The sequence below is a fragment of the Mesitornis unicolor genome, unplaced genomic scaffold (assembly GCF_000695765.1).
Source record: "Mesitornis unicolor isolate BGI_N332 unplaced genomic scaffold, ASM69576v1 scaffold50922, whole genome shotgun sequence".
Lineage (NCBI taxonomy): Eukaryota > Metazoa > Chordata > Aves > Mesitornithiformes > Mesitornithidae > Mesitornis > Mesitornis unicolor.
The window spans coordinates 10382-23109 of NW_010170864.1; the positions used below are offsets into that span (position 1 = coordinate 10382).

At 45.0% G+C, this 12728-nt stretch overlaps 1 protein-coding gene across 1 annotated transcript; it reads left to right on the top strand.

Annotated features, from left to right (window-relative positions):
- Positions 1-333: 333 nt before the first annotated feature.
- On the top strand, positions 334-7337 carry LOC104537052 (F-box/WD repeat-containing protein 4-like; the record flags this gene model as incomplete). Its single annotated transcript, XM_010179828.1, has 4 exons — positions 334-429; positions 3228-3413; positions 4596-4728; positions 7243-7337. Coding segments are annotated over 4 exons (510 nt in total), but the record flags the coding sequence as incomplete, so codon positions are not given.
- Between the last annotated feature and the right edge of the window lie 5391 nt (positions 7338-12728).

Genomic DNA, 12728 nt, shown 5'->3' on the forward strand with positions numbered 1-12728 from the left:
CTTCTTGTGTCATCTTCTTCTGATTACATTTTGTCTGAACCTGTGTTGCATTCAGTATACTAGATGAGGTCTTGATCAGATTTAAGGCTTGTAAGCTAGTGCTCATCAAGGATGGCTTTCTTTGCTGATAAGCAGCCACTCTGCCCAGTGTTTCTTTCTTGTCTACTCTTAGGAGTGCGCTTGCTCTGGTGTGGCTTGGGCACCATCGATGTTTGCCAGTTCATCACTTGCAGAATCAGAGTGAGAACATACCTGTGACCAGCTTGAGTGTGTTTGTTGTCCATATAGCATCAGTCCTGGTTGCTAATCTCATCTCTCTTCCTTTGTCTGCAGAGCGGCTGGCATTCCAGTGAAGGAGAGGGTGAAAGTATCTCAGAACTGGAGGCATGGACGCTGCCGGAGAGAGACGGTCCTGAAATGGAAATGCAAGCAAGTGGCTCCTTTCTCTCCTACTTTGTTCTGTGTCAGCTGCTGCGGGGCCTTGGGTTTGCGTCGCTGCCCTGAAATAAGATGTTTCCTGCTCCCTGTGATCCATGAGGTCTTCCAAGTGATGTCACTGGCCTGTTTTAGATGTTATTGGCTAGCTGGATGTGGGGTAACTGCAGTTGCTGTCTTGCCCTAGAGATTCACTCTAAGAGTTGAGAACTCCTCTTTTAGTAAGAGCTTGAATTTGGCATTGTTCTGATCTGCTCAGTTCTAGTCAGATTTAGCAATCTTTACTACAGACTTTGAACTATTATGTTCGTTTCTATTACTGTGTACCAGGAGAAATTTTCTGTCATGTTTTCATAATGAGCATACCTTGATCCTAGACATGGACTTCTGTGTCCCCTCAAAATGCTTGGTTTATCTCCTGTGCTTTATACTGGTCCCTCATTTGAATATACGAATCTAAAATGCTAATTGGTGTTCCTCCACTTTATGCCTCTTTTTTCTCCTATGTTATGCTTCTCTCCTTCACAAAAAAATGCGTTTTTTACATTATTGAGGAAATTTTTTTAAAAATTCTTACTTGCAAAGGTATTCTCACCTTTCAAAGCAAAGCATAAGATAGATCTCTTGTCTGAACAGCACATCTAAATTTTCAGCCTTCACATTATCAGACAGAAGGAGAAATGAGAAAGACTATGATTAGTTAGATGCTGAGGAACAGAGACCTGCTACTGAGCTTTCATGCCTTTTTGTGCTGTGTAGATTGAAGCGATGAATAATGTGCCATTGCTTGTCTAAAGTTCTGGGAACAGCTGTAATGAGCAGAGTGGGGTTTGGTGCAGGTTGTATACCTGCCTTTGAAGTGCTTGCAACCATTTGTGAAGACAGGCCCTGTGGATGTTAGAGATCATTACTAAACCAGCTTCCCGAGTGAAAAGGCAAGAATTGATTTAATGAGGCCACCATTCTAACTGCATCCTCTAGTTTTCATTTATCCTGCTTCAAATTTGTTACTTCTCCTTATGAAAAAGCAATAGGAAAAGGTAAAAAGCTAAACTGCAGCAGGAGGAGAGGCAAAGAAACTGGCTGTAGTCTAGGTAAGCTGGATATTCACTTGCTTTTAGAGGACTGCGTAGGAGTGGAGGAAGGAAGGGGAAATCAAAGTCCGCCTAAGAGCAAAGCTGCTGCTCCAAAGATGCCTCTCTTTTTTTTTTTTTCCCATGCATATGATCAAGTCCCAAATGAACATTATAACCTGTGCTCAACTGCTTTGTCTGTGTGACTATAAGCCTGTTATTGGAGATGAATGCAAACAAGCAGGAACCTTCTATCTAATAAGCAATCTTGTCCTTTTGCTTGTTTCTAGACCCTCATTGTGATGTTATGAGGTATGGCTGTGCGTAATGACTCTGCTGACGCAGCAAATCATGACCTCTGAGGGTGAATGATCTGCCAAAAAAAGGGATATTGGTTTTGATGAGAAACCCCGCTGCTTTCACAAGTTTGTTCCTGAACAGTTTGAAAACTGAAAGGATGCTCTATGGAAAGGCTCTGGTTTTGCTCAGTGTTTGCATGGGTATTGGTGCACTCTGCAACAACTGCAGAATGGAGACAATTTCATGCGTCCATGCACCGTAGGACACGAGCCCGATGTCTCTTTGTATCTGGCCTTGCCATATCCAGAAGGCCTATTGGCTGATTCTCTGGTCACTACTCAAAAATGAGATCTTGAGCAACAAGCTCACTGCCTAAGTGCACAGTGTAGCCATTTTCTGTATTTTGGTTTTGTTTCAAGAATAAATAAACTTCTTGTGATGACAGACTTGATTCAGACATTGCTTGAATGTCTCCTTCTCTTCTTGGCCTCCCAAGAACTGCAGCATATTTTCCACTTCAATCTTCAAAATACTTTGGGACAGCTCCCTTAGCAGTCCACTGCTTTTGGCCTGGAACCTGTCTGTAGGAAGCTGCCACTGTCCCATAGATAGTAAGTGGCAGATAGGCTGTATGGGCTCTTCCAAAAGGTGGGCAAAAGAAATCAGGAGAGCTTGCTTTGCAGTTGCTTTTGGCTTAGCAGTGGAAGAGGTGTGAATGTAGAAAAATACCTCCTCTACCTGGTGAGCACAAAGTTCTTGGGTAGCCTCAGGCTTACCCTGCCGCTTTATGTATTAGTGTACAGAGAATGCAGGAGGTGGAGGACTTTGTCTGTAGGAAGACCTGTGTTATTTGGTGTGACCTTCTCCCTTGCTCAGACGTGTGTGAAACGGTGGTGAATTTGTGGACTCTGCTGGGCATTAGCAAGTAATGTGAAGGATCAAGACTATGTGCACCAAGCAAGACCGTGTGCATCAAGAGCCTCATGTTGAAGGCTGTTAGAAATTCTTGGCATAGCTCACAAATGCCTGATAGTCTGCTTTCTTAAAAAGTACAGGGATAATGAAGAAGGGTCAGGGAGCCTTAAGTATTTCCTATCTAAACTCACTAGACTCATGGCCATCTTCTCCTTCAGAGATTCCATGCTTCCTTTTCCTCAGCTCTTGGTTAGAAAAATGCCAGCAATGTGATCTGCTTTGTATGTTGCTGGAGAAGCTTCACTTCTTAGCTGTGCTACTATATTAAGCCCTGCTTTTTCATGTGGCCAGCAGCTCTAACTTCACAGTCTTCTTGAGTGGGCATTTGCTGTTGTTGATGTGTTTGCATATGCAATCTTTTCCTTTTTGTGTGTGAGGGTTTTTTGGTTGGTTTTGTTTTCTTTTCCCTACCCCTGCACCCCCCAACCTGCTGTCTGTTTGCAGTTTGATGCCCTGGATGGAGCTGGATGGCGAATATCTCTACCTGTCTCAAGCAGAGAACATCCATGCCTACCAACTCTGTCCAGAGGGTACAGGCTTGCAGCGTCACCCTCAAGCTATCTTCTCTGGCCACCAGGAGGACGTATGTCGCTTTGTTCTTGTCAACTCCCACATCGTCAGTGGAGGGGGGTAAGTCAGGTGAATGAAGGAGCCCAGGGAGTGTGGCAGTGAAGCTGGAAAGGCTTTGTGTAACTCCAGCCCGGAGCAGGAGGGTCAAACTTGCATCACAGTGTCCTCAAGCTTAGCTGTGTTCAACTACTGCTGCTGCTTCCTCTCATGATTTGGTACTGTCCTGAAAAAACTTCTACTACAACAGTAGAGGAGCTGAGTTGTGTGCTGTTGACCTTATAAAGTATCCTTTTCTCTTTTGAACTTGTGTAGCTGCCCACAGGACTGTTTAATCAGGATTGACTGATCAGACAATCCTGACTGATGTGCAGCTTTTACTTCTTTCCCTGTTAAGAGTCAGAGTAGCTAGACTTGTGTTCTAATATTCAGAACTGCTGGTCAACTGGGACTGCAGTGGTGCATAAAGCTTCCTAGACACAAGTAGATGTTTATTAGACCTACTGATATAATTGTGGAGAGGGGAAAACTGCCAAGTATTCCAGCACACACACACTTCTCCAATTAATTTTGCATTTGACTGGCCTTTTTCAATTACAGCAAATGACAGAACTATTATTTATAAAGTTTTAGCTATTAATATGCATAGTACTTAAGCACAGAATTGGGAGATGCAAGCGTGGCTGTCTGCCCTGGACGCCTTGAGGCTCTCGCCTGTGAACTGTAGCCCAAAATTCAGGTGAAAATGAAGGCATACGTTTAAAATTCTAGTAACTGTATTGGTTGAAAAAAGTCTAAATGTCTTTGTAGTTAATTCAAAGCACAGTAGCCTGCACAGCTGCTCTGAAATGAATGAAAAGCTGAGGCTTGGACATGGGTGAGAATAACCTCTCACTTGTTCCCTTACTCCAGCCATTCAGCATCCAGCCACGATTCTGGCAAGCTCAAAGCAGTAGGAGGAAGAATGGCTGCTCTGCTAGTTTCTGCAGCTTAACGCAAAGTGGAGGGTGGAAAGATAGCCAGGAAAAGTTTCATGTGGAGCAGAACAGACTTTGACTGGCCAGATGTGGGATTGGAAGAGAACAGGTGATGAGGGGGGAGTGGAGGGTTAACAATGCTGCATGAATTTCTTCTCCTATGAGAGATCAATCCTGGTCTTTTTGTGGCACTCCTAAGCACTAAAGGTGCATGTCCAAGGGAATTTCAGCTGATACACACTGCCTGCCTGGGAATTTGTTTTTTCAGAGATGGAAGTATTGTCCTTCACAAGATCCATGGCTCCTACAGCGTCAAGTTCTCTGCGCATGAACAGGAGGTGAACTGTGTAGACTTTCAAGGTGGCCTCATTGTCAGTGGCTCTCGGGACAGAACAGCGAAGGTGAGCAGTGATGTTCCAGCAGCTGCAGGTGCTGCTGCAGAGGTGACCCCAGAGGTCTTATGCCATGAATGTTTAAGTGTCAGCGGAGCTGTTGTGAGCCTTGTGTTGTGTCTGCAGGAGGAGCACTGAGTGTCTTGAGTTGTCATGTCTCTGAAAAGGTGCTTGCTGTGCCAAGATTTTAAGAGAGATTTGGCAGTACTTTGCAACGTCAGCTGCTGGTTTAAACTAGGAAGTGCAGAAGGTGGCAGCTGATGTTTTGCTTCTTTCATTGTAAATCTGTCTGTAGTGGACATCCATGCCAGTCAGTCTGAAATCTGCTGTAAATGTATCAAGCACATCCTTGTTTTGTGATGCATTGCTGCTTCACGTGCTCTCTGTTATATATTTGATCTCTTTAAGGGATAGCATGATGTCTTTTCCAAATTGCAGGGTTGTGGTTTATTTGTGGTTTGTGGGTTTTGTTGGGGTTTTTTGGTGGTTTGGTTTTTTTGATTCTTGGTTCGCAAACCAGGAGTGAAAGTAGAATATGAATACTGTTAGCTCCCATTTTTCTCTTCCAATTGGCATCACTGAGTCCTGTCACATAATTTTTGACTATTACTTCTTGAGGCAGGACCCTTGTTGATATTTGTCCTTGTGGATCTGGTTGGCAGTGCTCTGTTCCTATGTGGTTCTGGAGAGTTGTTTTTCCAGCCAGCTTTGTTATAGTAGTTTAGGAAACTCCACATAAGTGTTTTGCTCTTGTCCTGCTAGCATGATGCAGTGCCTGTAGCATCTTCACAACCACTTGTTTCATTGTTGGAAGTGGTTGAAGTATATTGTCAACTTCGGCTGTTGCTCAGGGTAGGCTGACGAGTACTCTTAGTCCCTGGTACATACCACAGAGCATTAACAGAGGTAAGAGGAAAAACTGCTATTCCTGTTTTACAAGAGGGGAAGTTGGGGCAAAGAAAGACTTAAATGTCTCTTTCAAGGTTTTATAGGAAGTGTGTGGTAATGAGTAACTATCTGACAGGCAGCTGAGCAGCATGACCCTATCTATTCTTGTGTGTCCCTCTGTATGGGTGTACTCCTGGGTAAAATCACTCCCACATAGAGCAGTGTTCAGAAGCAGAGGGCACTGTTGGGGATGCTGCTTGACTCCTGGGAGCAAGGCCTTGATGCTGCTTTGTCTCACTTAAGCAAGGCTGCTCCTCTCTGTTCTGTGGAGCCTCTTTGCTGGGAGAGTGCCTTTTTGCTGCTTCTCTGACAGCTGGAGGACAGACCTCCCCGACCTTGAGAATAAATTCCTGAAGGCCAGACGGGAATTTAAGGCTGTTTTTCATGGAGCTAGTGTGAGATCTTGCCCACCCAGTGCTCCCCACAGCATAGACTTTAGGGATGTTCACCTCTTATTTTTTTATCATCTCTTTTGTAGACTGCCTTGTTTGTGTGAATGAGACTCTTGGAGAGTGGAAGGGAATCCCTGCCAGCCTTTTAAAGGGGCTCTAAGTGTCTAAGCTATTGAGGGCTCTGCTGAGTGTTGATTAGGACTAAGCCCTGAAGAGCTGCTAATGTACATTCCTGTGTGATAGGCACCAGATAGTGTGCTCTGAGCAATATTTTTAACCTGTAGGAGATAGGGATGCCTTAAAAGAGTTAAGCTTTTCTGCTGCTCTTGCTGACAGTAGGTGCTAAATTCCCCTGCTGACAAGAATAGCCTGCAATCCTGAGCATTATCAACAAACAAACAAATAGGGCACTCCCAGCTTTGAAGTCTTGAAGTGAAACATTGGGGGTTGGTTACAGAGAACTTGGGGGCTTGAGTCCTGTGGGCCAGAATGAAGGCAAGGTGGAGAAAATGAGGGCCACAAGCAGAGGCCCCAGCAAGAATCTGGGGAGGCTTTATTAGGGCCCAGAAACAAAGGGCTGTGAGTGGTGAACTGGTGGAAGAGGATGTGCATGTATGCACTGATGGGAGAGGGAAGAGATTCTCTCACATTGTCAGTGAGCAAAGGGGACCTATTTGAAAACAGCCTGGGTTATGCTTAGGAAACTTGATCGAAAGGGGGTGGGTTTATAAAAAAACCTATTTTATAGGGTAGGAAATGTTTAAATTTATAGAAAATATGAATGTAAATTTTTCATAGATGGTACAAAGTCTTCCCATACTGTTTAAGAGAACAGCAGAGATTTGAACAAATACCACTTCTTGTTTATTTAACTACAGAAGATAAGAATTCTCTGTGTTGGCTGCTGCCCTAGAGAGCATGTTGTGATGGGGGTGTTCTCTCTGTTACCAGTGGGATGGAAGGTCATACTCATAAGGTGACTCTTTGTGTAACTTTAAGTGCTTGTAGTTGAAGGCTCTGCTCCTCAAAATACTTATTTTTGAGAAATGGGAATTCAGGGAGAGTATCTCAGGGAAGGTGAGCATGGCAGTTTTGGCAGCTCTTCCAACACAACATTAGCAGCATGCATCCTACCTTCTGCACCTTCTGGGTGATGTGGCATAACGTGCATCTCTCTCTTTAGGTTTGGTCCCTGCCTGTGGGCAGAGTTGGGCAGTGTCTACATACAGTGCAGACAGAGGATCGAGTGTGGTCCATTGCTATCAGCCCGTTATTAAGGTAACTGAGATCTCTTTATTCCCAATTTCCAACAGAGAAATAAAGGAGTTGGATAGGCTGTGTGTCAAATCTCTACAAGGCACCAGCATTGACACTTCAGGGACTTGATCTGAGAGGATTCTGATCAGGTGCTTGCACCTGCAGCAGGAGCTCAGGGAAGAGCCTGTGGTCTTTGTTCTCCATAACAGTGGGGTGATCTGCTCTTAAAAGGCTGTGAAAATGGCCCTGTTACTGTCTCAGATGGGACCTGTTCATTCTTACTTGCAGAGCAAGCTCTCTGACTTGCTAATGAGACACAGTGAGCCAAGTCCTCTTGAAGATTTCTGTACTGAAAAGATGCCAACTTGTATTCTCATTCTCTGGCAGAGTAGATGCCAAGCAAAAAGGTCACTGCTTGGGAGCTGTGTGCAGTAGTTAGTCCTCAGTTTTCCTTGAGCACACTGAACTGGGAAAGGTGGAAGTGAGGCTCAGGGATGAGATTTTTCCAGCCTCTATTGCCTGTAGCTCTGTGCTTCTAGTGCAGCATAATGCTACAGCTACAGCTTGGGAGGCAAGGGCAGTACCTACACAAGTGTCTTCCAGGGTGTTTTTCCAAGTGCTGCTGTTCTTGAGGAAGTGAAAATCTGAGAAACTTAAACTCTTGCTGTTAAAATCTTACATTGATCAGCAATGTTCTGTTTCTCTAGTTCACTGTTAAGCTGGTGTTCTGCATGCAAGGGAGATTCTTCCTCAGCCTTCCTCAAGGAAGTGGGGAAGAAGAGCTGTTGTTGCTGCCCATGTGATGTCTGCAACTAGTGAATTTTAGTCTTCTGCAAAATGAAAATAATTCCCACAACTGCCGTCCTCATCAGAGTTCCAAGCTTGTTTTGCAGGCAGCAGAAACTTAGTGGTACAGAGCTAATGGCATTATCAGGGAAGTGACCCTCGAGGCCTGCTCTGTTTTTGGTGTTCTCTTGTCCCATTGCTTCAAGTGTTTGAAGCTGATAATGTTTTTGAAGAAGTGCTGTGTGCATTAGTGCTGCTGCAAGCTGTTAGATAGAAGCCTTTTGCTGTCTTCTGTGCTGCCAGGGCCTCTTTTCTAGCAGACAGGCTCTGGCTGCAGCACCATAGCTGGTTAGAACCCAGTGGTATGCTGCTTCCTACTTCTAAGTGATGACCTACTGAGGTGGCCTGTTGTCAGGACAGTGTTCCTCTCCCTGGCGTGCACGCTTGTGCACACTCTCTGTCACAATATTTACCCACTGTCTCCCCATCCCCCCTTTCCTCCCTGCAGGGTGATAAATGGGAGGTGGTGGAACAGCTACCCCATGAAGAAGTGGACTTAAATTGTGCACTTTTTTTTTATGAAACTGTGGGCTGTAACAGCCTCTCCCACTAGCCCACCCTACCACCCCGCTTTACCCCTCCATATTTTGGGGATGGGGGGTGCAGAATTAGAGCCAATTAGCCACGTCATTAATTCTTCAATTTGACGGCTGATATAGCAGGGCCTGAAACACGCTGCTGACCTTGTATAATGGGAACCCTGCTCCTTAACATATTGACGATGGGAGAAGTTAATTAAAATTCCACAGAGAGAAGGTGTCGGCTAACCTATAAACCTGTCGCTTCTCAGAACAAATCGCAGCCATCCTAGAAGAGAGAGAGGATCAGAGCAGGAGGGCATGTGGTGGGGGAGGGCCAGGGCAAGGGGCAGGGGAGATGAATTTTTTCACTAATAGGTTTTATTGCTTGCTGTCTAATGGGGGTGAGTATCAAAAAGATAATATCTGGTTTCTAGCAAGGTCTGCTTTGGGGACCTCTGTCATTTCTGGTTTATTTGCAGGAGCCCATATTTCACCTGTATGCATTCCCTATGTGCTTGTATGTGAAGCTTTTCATCCCTTGCAGTCCCCATCCCTCTCACTGGAGCTCAGATGCGTTTGTTCCTCAGTGAAGCTGAATGTGGCCTATAACCTCCACTTCCTCCTAAACATTTAACATGCCCTCCTGATTCTCCCTTCTCACTTGTGCTGGCGTAAGCCAATAGCCTCTCCATAAGAACGGATAGTTCTGCTGATGTAGGACTGCCGTAGAATCAGGCTCTGACCACCCAAGTATTTTGGCCCATTGCTGCTGAGAACCCACCATGTCTCTTTACTGTGGATACAGAGCTCAGGAATAGCTCAAAGCAGTTGTACGTGGTGGGATGGAAGCAGAGAGGGCTGCACTACATTTAGCCATTTGAAAGTGCTTTGGACAGGCTGCAGTTTCCTGACCTGGAGGTTTGCCAGGGCTAAGACTCTCTAGAGTAGTCAGTGTTGTAGTCTTCCTGAACCTCAACTGTTAATGGGCAGGACTTCACTTTTCTTGTTGCTTTTCAGTGATATCTCCTTCTGTGTGAAGCTCCCTTGGAAAGTATCCCATGCGCTCCTGACCCACAGCTGGGTTTTCTGCCATGTCTGCTGTAGTCCTGCTCTGCAGGACTGCTGCTCTAATGAGCAGTACCTGTACATCCAAACTAAATTTCAGAGACTTGTGCTCTTAAAATGAGACTCCTCTGGCTTCAGGTATCTCTTTTAGGTACCCTGCTTTTGATTTGTCTGCAGTTTCCCTGTGGCACTGCAGGGGTCCTCCTGCAGATGTGCTGAGCTAGGGAGGCAGCTTCCATGCTCTTTATGTAGTGATGCTGGGTTGGATGCTCAGAGAGTCTGCAAACAGAATGGTGCCTGTAAAGGAAACTAGGTAAGGTAAAAGCGTGCCAAGAGTACTGGATCTTCTCTTCTTCCTGTGTGGAGGAGAACTGCGCTTAGTCCTTTGTATAACCTTTTCAGCCATGGAAGTGCCTTCACATCCATGTATGTCATTGGAGCTTCATTGCTTTGGGGATCCCTAACAGTGCCTTCTGGTTTTTCAGCAGGTCTTTTGCATAGCTGTACTGGTTGGTGTGCTTGGGACATCAGGTCCACATTGCCTGCCCCATCAGGGACTAGAGAAGAGCCTGATAGTACCTTTAAAATGGGGTGCCTCAGCCTGCTCCAGCAACTGTTTTAATTGGTCTCCAAAGCTGTCCTTCTCCATGGATAAGTAAAATGCCATACTTGCAGAGAGGCTGTGTAGCCTAAACCATGTTTCCTGGCTGCTTGTAATCCCCTTCCCGCCGAGTTCATTTGCCTTTTGAACTCTGCGTCATGCAGATGTTAAACTTTCATTTACTGGTGCTTACTGCAGTGACTTATGTGTGGTCAGGGACCAGGAGAAGCCTGAGTGCAGTGGACCAATTCAAATGTGCGAAGTGAGGCAAACCTAGGAGTTTCTAGTGGAATAGTCACACCTACATGCTTTGTGATTCCCTGAGGTGGCAGTAGCCAGGGAAGAGAAGTGACCACTGTACACTGTTTAATTTGACGGATAGGTTTATGGAGAAAACGAGGTCCAATTGCCTGGCATTTATGACTGCAGAAACATAAGGCTTATGATATACGTTGTACTACTGAAATGTTCCTTTATTTAGGGGACAAGTAGTTGCAATCTTTTCCTTCTAATGATAGAGAAACTTGTAAACTGGAGAGGAAAGAAAAAAGTAGATCTTGATGTTAAATTCATTATTAATCTTGGATTTGGAAATTCTTTGGTGTTGGATATAAAAAGGTATTCAAATCTAAGCTGGCTTCTCGTGCTGGATCTGGCCACTGGCATTTGCTATTTAAATTTTAAAATATTTATCATGAGAGCTGGTCTTTCCGTGTTGTATTTGAAGTATGTCGGATTTTCAACCAAGGAAAGATGATGGAGGTGCAAAAATGGCTTTCAATGTGCAGCTACAGAGAGCTAGGAAATCATTGGTGCAATGTGGGGCAACGTCAGGCAATGGTAATGCGCCCTGTTGCAACAGAGATGTGTTTTGAGTGCGTAAGCCAAAAAGATGATCTTTTCTTGTCCATCTGTCATTGATCTACTGCAGTACATGACCTCTCATTGCAAATGTTGCCTTGGTGAAGTGCAGGTTTACTCCAGAGAGCAGGAAAATTTGTACTGAAGACTAGCTGTCTGCACTGAATGTTTAATTTAAAGGAAAATTAGTAGTTCTGTGAGCAGTTGATTTTAAAAGACCAGCCTTGCTCTATCTCTTCTATTTATGCAGTGTTGTAGCTCAGGCCTGACTCCTGTGTTTTAACATGCTAATTTGAATCTCTGTTAACCTAATTGCTTTTCCCATGGAATATTATGGGGAAGTAATATCTGGGGAGACCTCTGCCCCTGTGGATAACCTCAGACAAATTGTAAAACATATACACAACTTGCTGGGGAAAGGAAGGAAAAGAAGGGTTACTGACAGGCATCTTGACTGAATAGGCTTCTCTTCCATTGGGAACAATCAAAATGATTAATTTTGAAGGCTTCTTTTTAATGGTTATCTGGAAACTTTTTGTGAAAGTGAAACAATCTGATCTTGCAGACTGCATTTGAGCAAAACGACCCACTCGAATCAAAGCAACTTTGCAGTGGTTTTAACTGTACAGTTGATGCCCTAACATGCAGCAGTTAAAATGTTTGTTAGTGTTCCCCTCCACCTTCATTTCTTGCTCCACTTTTATGAGCAGATATCCCGTACTGCATATCAAGATGAGCTGTTGGCCATGGTGGTGCTCTGTTTTGACTTAGCTTCGCACAGTTAACCTCTCTGAGCCTTCTAGGACTTGGAACAAGTAACTGGGTTTTATTCTGGTTTGTGCATTGCCAGCAAAATAGCAGGCAGCAATAGCTCTGCTGTCCTTGGGGATCTCTGTAGAGCCTGGTTGGTTTGAATAATTGAGAGGGTACTCTGACCTGCAGCTGTTTCTTAAGCAGGGGCAGGAAGAACCTGCTTGGCTGTGAGATCCCAGGGTGGACTTGCAGAGTTAGCGGTGGCATTAACTACCATCCATTTGATGGAACAAATCATCCTGAGTGCCATCACGTGTCACATGCAGGACAACCAAGCGATCAGGCCCAGTCAGCATGGGTTCAGGTCCTGCTTGACTAATCTTATCTCCTTTTATGACGAGGTGACCTGCTTGGTGGACGAGGGGAAAGCTGTGGACGTTGTCTACCTGGACTTTAGTAAGGCCTTTGACACTGTCTCCCACAGCATCCTCCTAGAGAAGCTGGCTGGGCATAGCTTGGACGGGCATACGCTTTGCTGGGGTAAAAACTGGCTGGATGGCAGAGCACAGAGAGTTGTGGTGAATGGAGCTAAATCCAGTTGGCGACCAGTCACAAGCAGTGTTCCCCAGGGCTCAGGTTTGGGGCTAGTCCTGTTTAACATCTTTGTCAATGATCTGGATGAGGGGATTGAGTGCTCCCTCAGCAAGTTTGCAGGTGACACTAAGGGAGACACTAAGGGGAGGGAGTGTTGATCTGCCTGAGGGT